Raw genomic sequence first — 20,604 nt, 5'->3', positions numbered from 1 at the left:
TCATGTGACCTGACCTGTGACCCTTGGTGACCTGACCTGTGACCTGACCTGGTAATGTCAGTGACCTCTTATAGCAATATATGTACTAGGCAACTGACGCCCTATCGCTGATTCTCGACAAAATGCGTTTTCTTCGATGTTATAGCGCATTCCCTAGATGACCCGTGAACGGTGAAACATTTCATCTTTGACCTGACCTGTGACGTCATCGGTGACCCCGAGGTCAATGAAATTTGGTTTCCCTCGACAAATTTGACAGGCCTTTCGAACGCCGTTTGAATTTTGCGGATCCGTCCAGTAGTTTCGGAGATACGAGGGGGGGCAAAAAATAGCCCCCCCCCCCACCAGGTCGCGTTATAAACAGACCCCACCAGGGCGCGGGTTAAACAGGGGATGCGTAATCTATGAAAAAAGGTGGGGATAGGCTGGTCTTGAGGACGATGATACCTAGCATTAGACGGTCAGAGCTGCCTGGTTCCACTGAGACGGTCAGATGACGAGAGGGGGAGAATCGGGGAGACGCCGGCTAGTGACGGCTACCGATACCTACCGACCTTGGTGATGGCAGTCGATCGAACTTGAAGACGCGTAGAAGTTGAAGAAACTGGTAGATATTGGCGAGGGCGGCATTTCATTCACAATTATATAAAAATAGCACACATGGACAACGTAAAAAAGTTTGTGCATCTGTCGGCTCGCCACTGCCTGCCCGCCGAAGCCGTGGCTATTGCAGCCGTTTCCGTCATGGCACCGCCTGCAGCAGCCGGCTGCTCCTCTCCCTCTCTCCCCTCTCTCCTGTGACGGCGGTACACCACCGTATCTGTCCTGGCAGAGGACCAACAAACATCGCATCTCTGACGGCCACACCATTAGCCGGCGAATGTATGCACCTCAGCGCGGGCTGCCTGCAACGGCGCCCCGCTGGTTCGCCGTCCGGCCGCCAGGTGGCAGGAGCGTCGGAACCGGTTGCGGTCGACACCGCTGGTCTCCGCCTGGCCGGCCGGCGATTGTATCATTCAGTCTGCCTTTTAAATTCGCCAACAGCGTCCGTGGCGTCGGCGCGCGTGAGAGCATGTGTCGCGGCTGAGTCTGAGTGTGTCTGGAGGGTCTCCGAGTGTCCGGGAGTGCCCAGGAGTGCCCAGGAGTGTCCGGGTGAGTGTCAGCTGAGCGGGCCAGGCCTGTCCGTGCCCGTTCTGGCAGAGATGCACCGCTGACCCGGCGCCGGCGGCCGATCCAGGTCACTGAGCCGGCCGGCGACACGACAGAGGGGTGGGCGGGTGGCCACTATGCAATGTCACCTGTCATATGTCCACTGTCACCCGTCTATCAGCTTTTCACTGTCCACTGTCACCTGTCACCTGTCAACTTTTCAGTGTCCACTGTTTACTTCCACTGTCGCACTGTCATTTTGATGACCATTCGCTCAATGTCGAGATCTACCTACTTAACCACTCAATAGGTATGCGCCATTATTGCTTCAATATCGTGAAATGTTGAATATGCATTGCCCACTATGAACTGGGCGATAAGTAGGTACCTAAACAAGTTAACACTAAGCGAACATCCGCTGCCCAGCATCCATTGTTCATTGGTCCTTTTCCGTTTTCCATACGTAGACAGGCCACGTGAGAGTCTATTATCGCTGTCTTATGTTCGCTGTTCCATATCAGCTGTTCATGTTCACTTTGTGCTGTTCACCGACCGACGTCCACCGTCCACTGGCCGCCGCGCGGCGTCCGCTAACCACTGTTTACCGTCACGACTGCGCTCGGAACAGATGTGGCTGCCACAGCTGAGGGGATGAGGAGGGGGGATAGAAGATGGCCCAGGGAGTGGCTCCAGCCGTCCGCAGTTCCTGAGCGGACGGGCTTTCCGCGCCTCATGCCTGCACACTGCACACTGCACAGTAATACTCGGCTTCAGTCACACGTCACCGCATGGCATTTCCGTCAGCGTATTACCATTCCAACGGTCTGACCAGTTCCCCGATAACAATAACAGTGGCCTTGTGCCAACTGAACTTGGTAAATATCGATTGATAGCTAGTTATGCGCGTGACTTTGAATTAGATTAACATTTATTTAACTGTAAACGAATAGCTAGAAGGGGTGAATAAATTGAACAGGTCTTGTTCCAAAAATTTGTTCACGCTCTTCTTATTCTCTACCGATGCTGGTTCAGCGCTGTAGGCATACAATGTGGGCATAGTCGGTAGCCATATTAGGACAGTACTGATGGATAGATAACCGTAGGCGTTGTGGCGACCGACCTTTTTATGGAAAGGAGCACATTACACATTCACTTGTAACAAGTTGTGCCTAAATGGGGAAGAATCTGGCCAAATCAAACCATGAGATCAATTAAGCGGCGTCTTGTTTGGCTTTGTAAGGCGCGCTCTGATGGGGCGACGAACATGGATTGCCTTGTTCGGAACGAAGTGTTTGCCACGTCGAAACCTCGTGATAGCTAGCCTCGGACTTTTATACTAAAAGGTGGTAGGTACTGCAGGTAAATCTGTTTGTTCTCCGCCCCGATATATCTAATCCCAGCTGCCGACATGAAATACGTGTACCTGAACTATGATATGATTATCTATTTATAGATCTATTTATGATAAAAACCTCACAAAGCATGCGTTCGCTGAAAAATGCTCAAGATACTGGCTGCTCCCAATTGGCTGCCTATTGAGCCCCTTGCAGCTACACACAAAGATACTTTTCTGCACACCTATAAGAGTGTCATCGCGTCAGGCGGAGAGGGACAGGTGGCCCGCCTTCTCGTACAGCTTTGACGACACCACGACACCTGGTAAACAAATGCCATCCTCTGTGGAACCCAGTGTCAGTGACGGTGATGGACGAGATAGGACGGGCGGCCAACACCGGTCATGAGTTCTAGGGATGCCGCCGTCCGGGGGATCAGTGTTCACCGTCCACCGCCAGGCTTACAGTGTCCACCATCCATGGTCCACCGTCCACCGTCCACCGTCTATAGTCCACCGACCACCGTCTATCGTCCACCGTCCACCATCAGGCTTCCAGTGTCCACCACCTAGGGTCATTCCACCGTCCACCGTCTGCTCGGGGCTTGTCATTGGAATACGGAACACTTTATGAGACTGTCCTATAGGACAGTCTAATTAGAGTGCAGTGCCTGCCTTTTGTGTATACTGTTCGTCGGGTGCAGTATTGACGTGGACACGCATATACCGAAGTGATTTACAACCACAGGAAGAATAGCTAGAAATTGCCTTCTGATGTTGTGTCATTTGGTTGGTATTATCGGCGGCTTTTCATTTCAACTGCAAGGTGTTTTGAATATATGTATGTAGCTGTAAAGCTGACCTCTGTGCGCTGTTTCAGGACGGCATGTTCGAGCACTCGTCTCCGGCCGAGGGGCCCGGCCCCCTGGCCACCTCCACCCTGGGGGAGACAGTGCACGGCTACCGGTCAGCCATCAGCGCCCAGCACGCCAGGCGGCGCATGCGTGAGTGTGCAACGGAACCGCTTATCTGTGTATCCGCTATCCGCTATCCGCTATTGCAGTCATGTGCCGCTGAAAGACAGCCAAAGCAGTTTCATGATATAAAACACACAATATGCACAAGAATGACAAACAGGCTAGGTATACTTGCGGCTAGATCATATTAGGATATTGCCGCTCCATGACGACAATTTTGTACCGATGTAGGTACACTTCTGCCGGTGCCTTTAGATATTTTTTGTCTGATCGATCACTGGCCACAGCAAATGCTCATTGGTCATGTATCTGGCTTCTTGCGCTGCACGCTGGTGGCAGATCGTATCGCGACGGCACGTATCGAGGCGGCCGCTTGTCCCCACACACAGAAAAATATTAACACCGTTAGCGGTGTAATTGCACAGTACATATCTGAGCACTTGAGGAAAGTTAATTTAGTCCCTTCCCCGCTTAAATTACTCGCGCTTCCAAATGAACACCAGGAAGAAGGTAATAGAACACTGTTAGGAGGGTTGGGTGTTTTGCTACTAGCAAAACACCCAACCCTCCTAACAGTGTTCTATTACCTTCTTCCTGGTGTTCATTTGGAAGCGCGAGTAATTTAAGCGGGGAAGGGACTAAATTAACTTTCCTCAAGTGCTCAGATATGTACTGTGCAATTACACCGCTAACGGTGTCAATATTTTTCTGTGTGCAGTTCCGGCTCCAAAAGTGGCATGATCGGGCGTGTCAGCTCGTGGCCTGACGCCTGCTCCCGGGCGCCAGTCGATCCGATCAATCAGCTGATAATCAGCTGACACTCAGCTGTTGGGGGCCGAGCCGGTTCGCAGCCGCTCGGTGCATTCAATACGAACAAGTGTGTCGGAGATCTGCATCATCACCTCACGATCCGGCACCGCAGTGCCACTAAATACGGTCATGCTGCGTCCCGAACAACAGTTCTAGCATTCGGAAATAACTTCTGCCCGAATGGGTGAGATGGACGTGCTAAAATTAGCACTGCATATGATGTTAGCGTAAACTATTGTGTGCGTAATGGAGCTTCGTGGGAAGCACAACGAAAAGGCTCAAGTGGCTCCTTCACTGCATTGAATGTTTGCAAGTCTGCAACACTTTTAACAGCGCTTAGTGCGGGATGTGCTCACATAAGAACTTCTGTCTCATGTCTGATTCCTCTGCATGTAAGTGAATGATGCGACTCGAACCATAACTCGAACAAGGACCTAGTCCGGCAGGCCTTTCCATTTCCCACTCTAATCATATTCATTGCCTCCAAAACCAACCGAGACCAACGACAAAGGCAGTGGTGCGAGTGTGCGCGCCATGTGGACCTAACGTCCCAGTGAGAGTGCTATAAAGCTAATTAGCACCGCAGTTGAGAGGCGAAGGCAAGGCTCGTTAGCATCTAAACGGGAGCCGGATGTCTGCCCTTGAGGCGGGTCACAGTTGGGGGCGCACGGGCGCACAGTTTCAGCGCGTATGCATTGCAATAAACCGACGTGGTACCGGCGGGGCTTGAAGCGCTCCCAATGCCAGCAGCTCAGGAACGCTTTGTTCCAGGAATGTATTGTGTCCTTGACTCCTTCCGCGTTTCTTTGACACTGCATGACTTTCGAGACCATTTTTGCGTCACCTGACCATTTGCGTGGGACCATGCTGCCTCACTGCAGCCATTATTGACGAACCGTCCATGATCTGGACGTTATATTGGGCCACTGCTATCGGGCCGTATGTCCTGCGTCGTTTCACTCCCTCTGCTGGACCGTACTGCCGGACCGTTTGGACTATTGGACCGTTTGGTCCGGACCGTGTTGCGTCATTAGGCGATGCCTCCAGTAGCCATCGGGCAGTAACTTCGGTGCAGTGATTGAAAGTCGCATTCATTGCGCCATGGAGCCACTATGGGGATTGCGTCAAAAGGCCATTATGCTCCCTTCGCCACTTTGATGGGCATATAACATACATTAGACGCGGCACTATCAGAAAAAGTCACATTAGTGGCTTATTTATGTCTCATTATACTGCTGCCAGGAGTGGCACTATCACATGACCCTGCATACCAGTCCACACCCTAGGGTAGTTCGAGCAGTGCGATGCCTGAAACAATGAGACATGCTCCTTGACCTGCTCTAGGTCAGTTAATGCTTCGTTTGCTTCATTCCGTGTCCGATGTCCGTTCGCATTCTATATCAAAATATCCATGGCTACTTTCAAGAGCCTACATAGCCATGTGTCATGTGTGTCATTTGTGTCACCTGTGTAGGCGCTGGATTATGACACAACCACTCGGCTGACACAGTGAGTAGAAGTGACGGCACCCCAGGGAGACCCGCGCCTACCGGTGTTGTTCTCTGCAGCGCGACCTTCCGAGGGACGGCCGCAGCCTTGGCTAATCAGCCGGCCAGAAGCTGGTTGTTTTTACAGCGCCGCCCGGTTGGCTCACACCTCTGATAACGGATGGCCGGCGGTCTCCGCGGCGGGCCGGTGATCTCTCCTCTGCAGAGCCGACCCGTGTGACCACCAAGGCCGCCGGGCCGGTCACCGCACCGGCAGCACTCACGTGTCGAACGGTGGAGAGGGGCATCTGGCCGACCTTTCGACCCGACACCGCATCTCCCGCAGTCTGGGATAATCCGCGCCCATCGCCAGATTACCACACACACAGTACATGCAATACGTTGATTTCCTGAAAATGCCCCCGTCGGTCACCGACTTCTTCTCTGAGAGGAGCCTTTTTATCAAACCTCTCACCACACAGGTCGTTCGCCTTTTTTAGGCCTCGACGTTTCTGAAAACCACTTCGATATGAGCTTTGCACAATGCACAATATATCATGACGGGTATGTACATGTTGAGGATGAGGTTAAGAGGGCGCCATCTTGCTTTTTCAATTATTGTTTTAATATTTTTATATTATTCTCTTAGTCTTATAAACTGTAGGAAATCATGCACGTAGCTGCTGACATACGAAAGCAAAGGTATATTGCGGATATAAGCATCGAAAAGAACCTTTCAATGACTTTAGTGGAATTGGATTCATGTTTGCATTGCATGTAGTATGTCTGAATCTGAAAGCCTTGTCCGTTATCACGAATGTGTCGGAGTACCTGCGTCCAGTGAACAACATCAAACCAACAACGATGTTTCTCTAAATTTTTGCCTGTTTCACGAGGAATTTGCTTTGTGAACGATGTGTATCCGGTCAGGCAAATTATCAGTAGGTCGGTACAAAACCCGTTCAGCACCCTGTACAACACAGTTACATCTTCGTTGAATCAGTTTCAAAAGTCCAACTTCTCTGTTCGGATTTCCCCTAACAGTGTTGAACACGGCCCTTTTGAGTCGTCCCCGGCACTGACAGGCACGGGAGCGTCGCATGCAGCGTTTTGCTGACATGTTCCGGCGCGTGTGTGCATGTCGCTACATGCGTCACGGTGCAGGTCACCTCACCACCCCATGCATCTTTCCTCGGCCGTCTTATCTCGTGCAGAAGACAATTAACCAAGGGAGGTTTTTGGCGAAGGTTTTGGAAGACTTTGCTGGATAGAAAGATTGGAGACGAGGCGGGGGGATTATGTGTCAGAAATCCAATAAATGTCCCGTTCTGACCGGAACTAGCTCCGGTTGCGGTAAACGAGAGCCCGGCTGGTAATTTCGGGATCGGTTAGCCAACGATGATTCACGAGTCATATTTGACTGGTCATTGCCACACTACTTTTCCGTGCCTTGTTTACTTCCAGGATTTAGGAAATCCCCTTCCCTTTGAAGCTCGTGCCACTGCCGTATGTCAGTCTTCTCAGAACTGTCGGGTCCAGTGGTTCATACGTTACTACTCAACCTGCCGAAATCGGTGACGATGACACAAAAGGTATTTAGAAGGGGGAATATTTGTTTCTGGTCCCTAAAAAGCTGTTTCTGGCACCTAATTGCTGATCAGCCCCAAAATGCTTACTCGACCCTAATATCTGAATCTGGCACCTAATTGCTTCCACACAGCCTAAAGTTGCCAGATCGTCTAGTTGAACTCCGTATTTGCTGTTTGCTGATTCAGCACCAAAACCAAAACATCCAGCACCTATTTTATTCCACGTTTGCCTACCTAATTCGCGTAATCTTCGTGATTTTATGTATCCTAATAAACATGAACGTTGCATTCGGTGATGTCAAGTGCCATTTTCGCCAGTGGAGATAATGATTAATGCCATTTCTAGCCAAAAGAGAATCACTAGCCAGCTATGGTGCAGCATAGCAAGACGCTCCTATACCAGCCCGCTATGTAGAGATTATTGCACCCTCAGCCATTTTAACAACGTGAAAAGTTTGGATCCGTCACTTCCAGCCAGGCTCTCAGGTCATAAACTGGAGTAAAGCAAAATGTCAACTCTGAACAGACATGCCACGCAACCGGCCCTCTTTTCAATAGCTTTCTGCAATCATCGTCTGACTCCATCTCGATCAAACGCAGCATCCGGTTTCTACAGGGGCGTTTGACTGACCGGCCACACAATAACCAAAAACAAAATCAAAGCTTCATGCACACATAAGTAAGAAACGGATGAAAAAGGCACAACCACGGCACAACTCTGCGCGGCAAACAACGGACAATGTCCCACGCAAGATCTCGCGTTTCTTCAGCGGCCTTGAACGGAATGAAAACATTACATTTCTTTTTTGGAGCTATTTGATGACGTCAAAAAATGCAATACCCGTTTTAATGGTGAAAATCGAGACAATTACTCACAAAAATGTTTCCCTTTAAGCATTACAAATAAATACTTTTAAATATTTAAATGACATTGTTTTTTCGAACAAATCAATATTATTTGCTTACTTAAACGTCATATACAATGCTGAGATCACTACGGGGCTGTCTTAGAGTGTAGCTGCACTGGCAACCTTTAGGCTAGACTCCAGGGGTCATTATACCAGAACAACATGATTCTACCAGCCAGTAGTTCATTTTTCTACTAGATTGGTGCTACGCTCAGCATTTAGGTGCCAGATTCAGAAAAAAGAGTAAGGCGTACCGATGAATAGGTGCCAGAAACAGCTAATTAAGGTCATTTTCCATGATTGGTGCTGGTATCCACCAAATAGGTGCTGAGGACCAATTTTGGGGCGAGTCAGCTTTTAGGTGCCAGAAATAGCTTTTCTGGGACGCAATTAAATGGCGTCCATTTAGAAGAATGGAAAAGGATTTTTGCAACATTCTGCCAGTGGCAGAGTCCCAAAAACATTTATGAGCCCCATGCACAAAACGGATTCCATGGTTTGGTTGGCTTAAAATGGCAACTGTAAGGCCATCACTTGCGCTTGCTTTATACCTATTGTGGAATATAACCATTGCGTGTTCATCCATCCATGCTCACCCATGTCTATTCCCTGTTTCTTTTCGAAGCAATGTCTGGACATCCCACGTTCTAATCAATATGTAGACGGCATCGGTCTTGTATACATGTCATGCTTATGCTTGTGGAATGCATCATTAATATACAACCGTCTGTCTGCGAATTTACTACGTACCTTGCAAGGCACCCATAAGGTCACCATGCATATGCATTAGCCGGAAATTCTGTCATGCCGACTACGGTTAGCGAGGTGGACATAAGAACAGTACGGAATCTGGTCTAACGGTATATCTGCTGTAATTGAATTGTGGACACGTTTGATATAATGGACATGGTGGATACGGTGGAAATCAGATATGATTGACGCCGTGGATATACGATGGTTGTACTGTGGTCTGTGGATACGATGATTGTAAGTACGGTTGACCCAGTGGACACAGGACACGGTGGTTAAGTGTAATTTCCGCGGCTATCCCAGTCCAGTACAGGAAGCACTGTGATCTGTGATCAATCCGGCATTGTTTGGCTTTGTGTGTCTTCAGGGAGGGGGGGGGGGCGCATGGCTAGGAGAAAGCAGAAAACCAGTGTAACAGCCGATGCCAAGTCGGCAAAGCCGCCAAGCCAACACTGATGTCATGAAGATGCCGTGCCCTGACGACTTGAATATTTTCACACATGATTCCGTCACCGCGTGGCCCCTATGTAGCCGCTCAATGCTCATACACCCAAGGCTATATAGAACTCCCATCCACCTACTGTAACTGAGAATTACCCATCAGCTGTTGTGACATGCCTGGTACTTACCGAATGGCCGTTCTCTCGCGACTACCGATAGCCCTCTCTCCGCCTGCTCCGACCCCTCTCTCCTCCCTCCCTCTGCCGGTGGCCGTCTGCCGCTATTGCAGACGATGCCAGACACTGATGCCGGATGACCTTGATGATTGTTGCCGTCGATGCAGCCTCGCCAATGGCGGCTGGATTTGGCGACAGGCCGTCTGCTGTGGAGCTGAGTTGGCACTGGTGGCCATCTACTGGTGACCTTAGTGACCTTAATATCTTGTTGTCCAGCTGACCTATCTTGCCTAGAGCGTCAGTATACAGTTTGCCTTTTTCAGGACCTCTGTTTTACTGCGCTGTTTGTTGACCTTCGTTGACCTGAGACCCTTGTTGACCATTGTTGACCTTTGTTGACCTTTCTTGAACTCACTCAGACCTTTGTTGTCTGAGTGACCCCGGCTGACCATGGTGACCTTTTATTGTCTTCCTGACTCTTAGTTACCTAGGTGGCGCTACGGGTGACCTCCAGTTGTCCTTCTGTTGACCTGTTTACCTATGTTGACCTGAGCTGAGAAGCGTTCGAAGTGACCACAAACCGACGTTTGTGACCTCCTGCTAACTCCTGGCTTCCATTGTGACGTATCTTTTCTACCACCGCCAGCTCTGCTGCGGGATATGAGCTACGAGGACCTGCCCGCCTCGGATACCTACCGCCTGCTGCCTGACGTTTGTGACGCTACTGGCGGGGGCGGGGGCGGGGGCGGCGGCGGCGGCGGCGGCGGCGGCCCGCCCGACCACGACGGCGCCCAGCTGCGGGTCCGACCCGCTCAGGTCAGTCCGGTTGGATGTCAGTTGACCGGTCAGGTCATGTGACAGATGAGGGAATAGTGAAAAATGTGACAGCTAGTGATTCGAATGCCGAGAGCAAACATGGTTCGGGATTGGGACATTTCACCCTTCAACTCCGCTCATCGAAGTACAAAAATGATTATAGCTATGTAAGTAAAACAGATTATATCGTTTTTCAATTTTACTGAGGCAACCTTTCGATCATTTTTTGCTTGAAGTAGCGAGGAAAACACGCTTTGATTGCGTGGTACTGCCATAAACAATTGTCAAGTGAAGAAAACAAGGTAAATATTTGTCAATTAGCGCCGTAAAAATGACTGTCGTGCCCGTGACTGACATATCGGGAACCAATACCGACGTGTAACATGGGCACACTGGGGTGCTCTTCATTGCATTTTGCAACATTCCCCAGCGCGGTGTCAATATTTCAAACAGATCCACCCGTCAAAGCATCGATTTGTGCCACGCTTCCAAGTACGAACCTTTCACTTTTAGCAAGAACCTTAAATAATGATAATGCAATGGCGTCTGCCACTGGACCCGTACATCATCACCCTAGCTGGTTTGCTTCTTTACAGCTGCAACTAATAAACAAACCTGAAACTTAAAACGGCTCTTAGGCAATCATTAAGCTGGTGAATGCGTCAAATGTGATTGATTGGTAGTGATCGGATCGATTCGAAGCTTCAACATACACCAACGGGACCAGTTGAAAGATTAGCGATTGGGGAAAGCTTAGAGGCATCAGCTGAAATATTTCAGCGTTGGTATTGCAACATGAGGATTATGCCGTGGTGTTGTTTTCTGTATGACACTATATCATTATCTTCAGAAGGAGTTCAGAGGCTATTTTCAACCTGCCGACTCAACCGTGGTCCAATTTTTATTAGCTTCCGTTCGTAAACTTTGGTTCGATGCATGAATACCAGAAAGAGCGTGCTACCTTGTACTTAAAAAAAGTCTTCATTAAAATGTCTTTTCTGCACAGTATGCAATTATGCATTGTTGATTCATGGTTATAAACGCCAGCGTTAAGCGTAAACAACACAATGACGGAATTTGAGGCTATCTAAAACATTTGAAGACCACAAAAGTCACTAAAATGTTCGAGATATCAGTGCTGTATAGCCGTGCATGTAGCATGCGCCAACATCGCCGATGTAACCTTTGACTTTCTGGGCTGGTAGGCCATGTTTTTATGGTATTAAAGAACACCTGCAATCTGCTAGTTTACCATCAATCCACTTACATGATATATTCGCTTTTTTTGCGCAATATCTTTTTACAGGGTCAGCGATCATATGCCGTTGTAGCTAGCATGTTCATTGCATTCAGTGCACCTGGGGTTGGTTTAGTAAGTTCCTGTGGCGTGCTGGTCCGGCCTCACCCGTTCCTCGGCTACCTACATGCAGTGTCTTCCTGTTCCTTCAAGCTGTCGGACAACTGACAATGAATGCCATTGATGATACCCGTTTGATGGAATTGGTTTATTATTTACTAGCCTGATATTGCGCACATATAAGGCAGCGTATCTTAGAATGTTTTGGAAGTTTTGTGGGCATGGCAGCAGCTTGAAACTTCAAAGGCATTGCCTGTTCATAATGCCAGTTTCAGTATTGTTTTACCTTCATTATTTTCATGCTGCTCAACATTTATTGTGCTGTTGTCGATATTTTCGGTTGGGAAATTAATTCTGGAGTGTATAGAAAAAGCATGGAAAAGGCAAAAAAGAAAAAGCAAAAAGCAGGAAGTTTCACGATGAAGATTGCATGACAGGTTTCACCTCGGCTGTGCACGGGTCGCGTCAGTGCTTCTATACCAGCGATACAGGATTCCTGCCTAACCGAGCTGCAGGCGACGACCTCTAATCGGGGCCTCTGGCGGTGCTTAGTCGACTTACCTGTCGAGCTGACAGCACTTTAGCGTGGATAATTAGTAAAATGTTATGACATGGGCATGTGCTTGGTAGATGGATCATAGTTGCAACTTTGCACTGGCGTGTCAGTCATGCACCGTTATGATTTTGCCAGCGAATTTTGATCACTTGCTTGATTAAATCAAGCATTTTGATTCTAGTACACCGCGAGTTTTGCTTCAACAAACAAAATGCAAGCGGCAAGAAGCCGGCTCTTTCGTTCTATTTTCGCATTTCTTACGGTACCGCAGTAAGTATTTCATGCCATGCATGTCGGCTGCAGCCGCATCTCGTTATAAATACCCGGGTAATACCGCTCCTGTCACCGCTTTACTCGGCTTGCGGTAAGGGCTGGCCAATTAGAGTGCTGCGCGGCGGCCACTTAGCGCAGGGCCGGCCACTTCCAGGTCGGGAGCCGTGACCCGACTTCATTTCGGCAGCGCGGCCACCGCGTGCAGGCGGGGCTGGCTCCTCGATTAGTCGGGAATGCAGCGGGCGGTGCGGCCCCAGGCCAGGGTGGGAGACGGCCGTGTCATTTCCTTCTTGGCGGAGTGGGCCGAGACAACACGGTCTCCGATGGCCGGTGGTCTGTAGGAACAGTGGATAGCGACACTTTTTGAGGGACGAACAGAAGTGTGACAACCGGTTGTATTGTGTATTTTACGTTATGTCAAGCTCAATATTTACTAAAGCTTTTATTATAAGCATAATTCTTAAACATGTTTGTAATCCCGTAAATAACTGAACCATTCTTCAATGCCCATTTTTTTCAGAAAGCTTGCTGCATTACTGCAATTAATACGAAATATGACGAATTACGCCGCATTTCATGCTGTATCCTAATCAAATTTAGCGTCATCTATAAAATATGTTGCAAAATGACGTATATTTTCTCAAATATAGCGGAAATCATAGCACTAACTGTCGTTTTCGCGGGCTGTAGCGCTGCTGGCGCTGCTAAGGCTCGCGAAGGCTGCTGCAAACGGCCGCCAACGTAATCAGATGACTCACCATGCTACTGATAAGGGGAGCGATACGAACTCATTTGCAGTCAGCCACGGCCGGCATGCAATATAGCCCGCCTCGCCGCCAAAGGTGCCCGACAGTCGCCATGAAGGGGATGAGAGGCACAGAGGAAGGGAAGAGAGGGGATGTGGGGAAAGAGAAGAGAGCGCGGGAACGTTTTGGAGAGTAAGTTGACCGAATTTGCATAAATGACTACCCCCCCCCCCCAAAAAAAAAAATGAAAAGTTCTTTTATAATGACTCTGTTACCCGTGCTTGAGTTTTCACTTTTCAGCTTAACTGCAGTTTTGAGTGGGAGCTGGGCGCTTTTTTACTCTGAAAATCCAAATATTTGTGCTTGATTTGCCTATTCACCATAGCTGGCGGCTCTTCCGTCCATTGTTTTTGTTTTGTTGGGTTAGGCCCTTTCTGTCCAATTAGACCATTTCAGAGCCGGGAGGATAATAGGATATAGGGGAGACATTGGTCTGGGCAGGCACCCTAGTGAGTCGCCGGGGCTGAGCCCGTCCAGAGGACAGGCCACCCAGCCCCAAGGCACTCACTGCACCCGGCTACGGGGTGCGCTCCCTCGGGAGCAGCGGTGCCGCTCCAAGGGAGCAGCCCGCATGAGATAAAGTTGCCTGTCCAGCCCGGAGGGGGGTTGTGGCGTGGAGGAGAAGGATTTCAGTTTCCTGAGGATAGAAGCATGGAACGGTGTGGTTCCGTCCAAGATCGTCCAATCTTATGTGAAGTGCTTATTATCCATGACACGCCGGTGGAGGTCGCGCGGGTCGGGTGGTCGCCCCCTGGCTCGACTGCCCAATGTCCATAGCGCCCTGTGCGGGTCGGGCGGGTCGGACGGGTCGCTCGGGTCGGTTGAAGGGGTCGCCCCTGGCTCGACTGTCTAATGTCCATAGCGCGCCCGGTACGGCTCCGCCGCGCCGGCGGCCGCTGCAGCTAGCCTCGGGCACCGTCAGTCGAGCTGTGGGAGCCGCCTCGCTGCAGCTCCGTGCAGGAAGCAGGGGTCACTATGGTGGGCGGCGTGGGGTCGCGCAGGGTCACAGGTCACGTGACAGGGCCGCTACGAGCCGACTGGCGGCGGCCGGGAGAGAGACCTCAGGCGGATGACGGAGTGAATAACTGGCGAGGGAAGTGGAACGAGAAAGAGAGGTATTCAGGCTCTGTGCCTTCTCTATCTCTCTTTCTCTCTCTCTCTTTCTCTCTTTCTCTCTCTTCTTTGTCTGATTCGTCACGGCATCTCCTCTCCCTTCCACCACTTCCCCACAGGCATTTCCCAGTCATCCTCCCCTTCCAGCCCCGTTAACACCCTCAGCAATCCGCAGCATCCGCACTCCGCAGTATACCTCTGTGTCAATCTGCTGGGCCCTGTCTCTTTTTTTTCTAAGCCGCCGCCCATGATCAGACGACCAGGAGTGTCCACCCACTGACCCACGCGACAACAGCACCTTACGTTAACACCTCCCAAGACAAAAATATGAAGAAAGTCGCGACACTCCCTGCTAAGAAAAAGGAAAGCAAACAAAACAAAGCTAAATACAATACTTAGTAAGTTAGTAAAATGTCATAAGAAGAGGCAAAGAAGTCAAGACTAAATGTAGCTTGACTGGCCGCTACACCATTCCCAAAGAAGATAGTGAGAAGGAGAGAGTGATCCAGGGGTTAGTGGTAATAAGCGCATGCAAAGCTTGCATTATAGAAGAGGGACAGAGCCTAGTCACACCCGGAGGAGTCAGATCCTCACCGAAAAGGGATACCGAGCTAAGCAAGCTTGTTGCTCGGTAAACCCAGTTCGGTGGGAAGTATCGTAGGGCTGATTTACGTATTGTTACGTATCCAGGAGAACTTAACCCTCGCCGGACCTATTGGTTTTCTACATACGCGCCGGCCGAGGGGGGGGGGGCGGGTACGACCCCCCCCTCGCCGTTTCGCCCCTGGTGGAGCTAGCGCGTCGCGGAAAAAACGAGCGTGTGCGCCGTTACGAGACGCAGAGATTGGTACCCGATTTTAAGGTCCTAGGTCATCCGGTGACCTCTGAGGTCAGGTCAAGTGCCTCAGGGTACGGTTCAGTTTTTGGTGAATAACTTCGCAAAAAACGGCCGCAGAGCGCCGATTTTGGCAGCATCGTGTTCGCCTCGCTCAGGCGCGTCGAATGATATACTTTTTGTCCGGGTCAGGTCAACTTGGGGTGTTGACCTCAGGTCAAGGTCAGGTCAGCACCCCCAGGTCACGAAGTTGGTCGAAAGAGGTCATGTCGCATATCATTCGATTCGGCAGGCCTTCCTGAGTCCATTGGTGCCTTTCCCGACTCGCTAGCTCAATTTGATCAAGAGTTATTGACGAAAAACTAATTTGACCTTGATGACGTCATAAATGACGTCACGCAAGGTCAACATTGCAAAAGTGACGCATCTAACCTTGCAAGGAGTGCATCAAATCACGATTCTGTGTGCTTGAGATAGTTGGAGATCGTTCCCGGCGCCAGAATAGCAGTTTGAATTTTTCCCCATTGACTTATAATGGTGAGGTCACGAAAATGACCTGACCTCATATGACCTTTAGGAAAAATCCGAGATATACAAGTTGTGGGACTCATAATGGATACTAGATCCTGCAAGTTTCATTTCCCTGTGACATCTCCTCTGGCAGTGAGGGCGTTGCGAAGTTGCGACATCTGAAGACCGTGCAGAGGTTCACTTATGACGTCATAGGTCAGTGACCTGACCTGACCCAAAAATGCGGTTGGTGTCAAAAGATCCGGCTTGGATCAAAGGTCAGGTATGCCAAGTTTCAGCTCTCTATCGCCAGCGTGTTCGGAGCTATCGCGAAAAACCCTATGGGGGGGGCGGCACCCGCCCCCCCCCTCGGCCGGCGAGGGTTAAGTGTGACTTGTAAGTACACAAAACAAGACGAGACGACCGGTATACAAATAGCAAATAATGTAAATAGACAGAAAGCTAGGTCATTGAGCGATGGCGATGATTCAAAGACATACAGTTAGTACTGTACGTACTGTATGATGTTTATAGGGAGAAAAAGTAAAGCTTAACAAAAAGAAAAGGGCAAAACAAAAATGTGGGATAAAAGTTCGAGAAGAAGTAAAAGACAAACAGGGAAAAGACATAAGGACCACTAAATACCACCACCTCTTGTGGCGATCTAGGTACCCAGTAGAACATACCTACCCAGTTACAGAGATGTACAATGTTCCAAAATTAGGTATGCATAAGTGATATGCATTAAAGACAAATTCTGTAATTGTGTACATATAACTATGTACTGTGCAAGTATGTACCTGTGAGAGAGCGGGTAAAAAATACATTATCAGGTAAATGTACGTACATACCCACAATAAATAAAATGGGGGACATTGGCAGGTATTCGTATGTTTACGAACGCAGGTGGAACACAAGAACATAAATGTCAGTGTTGGCAATGGTATCAGTATTGATCGATAAAAAACTGCTTTGAGAAATCCTTGATTTCTCTCTTTGTTAGTGGAACTGCTTCCATATCTGTGAACTTAGGACCAATTATTGAGTTCCAAATTCTAGGTGCAGACCACCTAGTAGTGTAGCTGCGATAATTTTTTTCTGAGAAGAACTCGTGGAAATGATGGGTCGAGCGAGTATCTCGAAGCGGTTCGAGTATCGTAAAAAGTCTGTCAATAGATGAAGGCAAAGTTCCTTTCAACTTTCTATGCATTAGCAGAAGCATCTGCTGCTTACCAATGTCTCTCAACTTAAGTATTTTCAGTTTCTTAAAAATTGGTGCTGTGTGTGCGAGTCTCTGCATCTGACGCTGTGCAGATTACAATTGGGGTCTTATGTAGCGAACTATATTTTGCAGAGGACAATGGCCTGTCTAAGGCAGGTGTCCAGGAAGAACTGACTTACCAATATGTGCGCTAATCCTAAAAAAGATGCTGTAAGCTCTGCAATTTGTTACGTCAAAGAGCTGGATGTGGGCTCCCACAGCTGCAGTGCGTGGCAAGGGAGGCTGATGTTTCTGTTGCAGCCTCTGCATTGTTTGGAGGCTCTGCAACACTCAGCTGTACTTCAGACCCTGGTGTCGTCCTCGGATATGCATGGATTTATGACCGTTTTAACCTGGTTCTGCTGATCATCTGAACATGCAGCCTATTGTGATTCCAACTCTAAGCTGTTTCGTTAGAAAACGAATCACATGGGGTTTTGTACATACATACAACTCATCTTGGTGCTTTGAAATCAAAGGGATTTCACCAATACGGCAAAACGTATGTCTAAGCTCAAAGCACATCAAACATTTCGCGAGAGCCTGCAACTTGCAGCACGAAGAATCTCATGACCTCTCACGGTCTTACGGGGTTATCAAACTGAGAAAAATGCCACAATTCTCACCTAAATTTCCAATGACAAGTGATCGCCCATTGGCACGACGCTTTGTTCAGTGACGCCTCTCAGACTTGCAGCTCTTGCATGCGTCTCTTTATTTCACGCTATGTAAGTTGTGCAAGCTGCATGTTGCAGATCAATTACCGGCGAATAAGGCAGCGCTGTTGTTATGAGCCGAAGAGACAGCATTGTCTTGTGTTTTCCCAGCTAAAATCGCTGATGTCATACACCATTGACCATTATTCAAATTACAATCCAAATTTGGACTTTGAAAATGAAAACAGAGGGAGGATGAAGGTAGTCCTGCCAATCCATTGATCCAGATGGAAGAGTTCATCCTAAAGCCCTTTCATTGCCAGTTAGCGCAGGCCGTCGGTCGGCTGTCAGCTGGCTCAGCCCGCCGCTACTGGTCGCTGACATACCGGCCAATCCAACGGCCGTCTCGCCGCTCCGCCACCAATGGCTATCGGCCGACAGCCAGCGCTCAGCGCTCACGAAGGCCCATCGCTGGTAGGTACAGACCCCGAGCGGGCGGGTCCGGGGCCGGGCGGTACCCGATCAGAAGGCCGGATCCGTGTCCTGCTACCCGGTCAGACGGCTAGACAGCTGTTGGCGGCGGTAGTGAGCGTTCAGTCTGATGCAACCAGCCATCGGGCGAGGAAGCCAGCGTTCACCTATTGTGGTCAACTGACAGGCAGTTGAAAAGTTTTGCATTCTATCGACGCAACTTCAACCAATAAAAAAGTTTTCTAGGTTCAATGAATAATGCAAAACTACGACCAATACCCAATATCATAAGCAAACAGGCTTCAAATATGCGGAAATCGAGGAGCACTTTCCTCAAGTCATGACGCATTTCCTTCTCTCATTTGAGCAGCCTGCAGTCCAGAAAGGGTTATTATGCTCGTCAACTGGATGAATTCGAATCGAAATCTACCTGGGTGGCATGATACTGGTTGGATAACAAGTTTGACCTGTCAGGTCTGCTCTCGACATCCGTATTTGTGATGGTGAATGCAGCTGAGTGGCCGCCGAGTGACAGGCGTCATAACTCCTGGCCCAATCTTATAAAGGTTGTGCTACCAAATGGCGTACTATCATTCCACCCCACTCTATTTACGGCACCCTATTCACGCAATCTTATAACGAGAATAGTATGGTAATTCTATTCACGCCATTTTGCCCACAGTACAAATCAACGCCAGCAGGAAACACGCAACGTGATTGGTCAATGTCTTGTCGCCGTCGCTATTGGAAATTATGCATACTGTTTGCGAACAGCAAAAGTTATGTGTTTTAATTTTCATGGGGCATTTATTTCTTTTAAAGACACACATATGTGTAATGAATAAGTAATTTATGGAAAACGTGATAGCAAACTATGGAAAACACAAACATGCTTGAAGAATTCTCCTGAAAAGTGGATTGCCGACCAAATAAATTTCAGCGAGGGCATTCTCGCGCTCAGAAATTCGAGTGAATAAAGTGTTTCTACTTTCTTCTACTTATCATTTGCATTTATTTGCTGTTAAGGCATTGCAATAAATTTGTTAAAGAATTATTTAAATAGTCATTTAATTATAGCTCGGCTACTGTTTCAGTAATTTAAGTAATGCCGTTGACAATGAAGCTCCTACAATTTGAGCATCAGGATACGTACATTAACTGGATCAATTCAAGATATAGCTTATTTTCCTTCTTGTCATAAGCTCTTGACATTTTCCTTCTTGAAGATAAACTACTAAAATTCGAAGACTACGTACATGAACTGAATTAGGTCAAGTTACAGCTTATTTTCCTTCTTATTCAAGCATAGGTACCTGTTACCTAACCTAAAGCTAAAAAGCAATTCCTCAAAAGATTGAAGAACCCAGTCTACATATCAAAGCATATCAAGAAAAATACTCGACTCAGAAGTCAGATCGAGATACAGGAAGAGAAACAACACATTGATCCTTAACTGTGCCAGACAGAAAGTGAGGAGATACGAATAGTGAGTAGGAATTAACAATTTTTTGACAAACTAAGGTATATCATCATTAATTTAAATATCTAGTCAGAAGTCATGAAGTGCCCGTTATTTGTGTCATACGTGAGACGTGAGAATATGGCTAAAGACCCATGCCGATTCTATAATGCAGTGGCTGCCGAAAATCTATGATGGTTACTGGTGCTAAAATCCTCTTAAAAAATCCCTTTTTAATTTGAAAAATAAATCAATATAACGATGAACACTCGTTTTTATGTGTTTTAGTGTGCATTAAGTTCCTGAAAATACATATTTTGAAATTGATCGTTGTCTGTATAATAAGCATCATTATAATAAACCATGAGTTAATATGTGGAGGATGTTTTAATCTTAAAAATATCATAACGTAAAATATTGCATACTTATATCATAAAAACATTGAATTTATCTTAAATGAATTAAACTGTCTGAGAAGCTCGTCAAAGTACGCCACAAATTCTGGCGTGAAATGGACGCCGCTGAAACCGCAAACAGCTGATGATTGTCGGTGTTTTGAGATGTGCACAGCTGCTCACGGTTAAAAGCATGCTAGGGCATCCTCAAAACCGGCGGCTACCAATGCTGTAGGGAGCGTGCCGTGTTTTCGATTTTACAGAGTTTTATAAGATTGCGTACTATATATCCAGCCTTAGAGTGCTGCCATATCCATTTCACGGCGTTTATAAGATTGGGCCCTGGGGGGTCATAAGTCTAATGGAAGGCTCATAGAAGGGGTTGAATTGAATCCATCCGAACTGAAGTCTTGCGAATGACAGTGGTACAGCTATCGGAATGGTGCAGATACTGTCTGATGATTGTTCTCCTTCAT

At 48.2% G+C, this 20,604-nt stretch overlaps 1 protein-coding gene across 1 annotated transcript in view; it reads left to right on the top strand.

The window, feature by feature from the left end:
- Positions 1-1,014: 1,014 nt before the first annotated feature.
- Positions 1,015-20,604, top strand: part of LOC122381811 — a 79,578-nt gene continuing 59,988 nt past the window's right edge. The window contains exons 1-3 of the mRNA XM_043366485.1: positions 1,015-1,152; positions 3,363-3,486; positions 10,267-10,436. Of these exons, the coding sequence (XP_043222420.1) occupies positions 3,369-3,486; positions 10,267-10,436 (288 nt within the window). The 5' untranslated portion in view covers positions 1,015-1,152; positions 3,363-3,368. The remainder of the gene's footprint in view (positions 1,153-3,362; positions 3,487-10,266; positions 10,437-20,604) is intronic.

The sequence above is a fragment of the Amphibalanus amphitrite genome, unplaced genomic scaffold, assembly GCF_019059575.1.
Source record: "Amphibalanus amphitrite isolate SeventyFive unplaced genomic scaffold, NRLGWU_Aamphi_draft 000128F_arrow, whole genome shotgun sequence".
NCBI lineage: Eukaryota > Metazoa > Arthropoda > Thecostraca > Balanomorpha > Balanidae > Amphibalanus > Amphibalanus amphitrite.
This window is presented reverse-complemented; position numbering and strand designations above follow the sequence as displayed.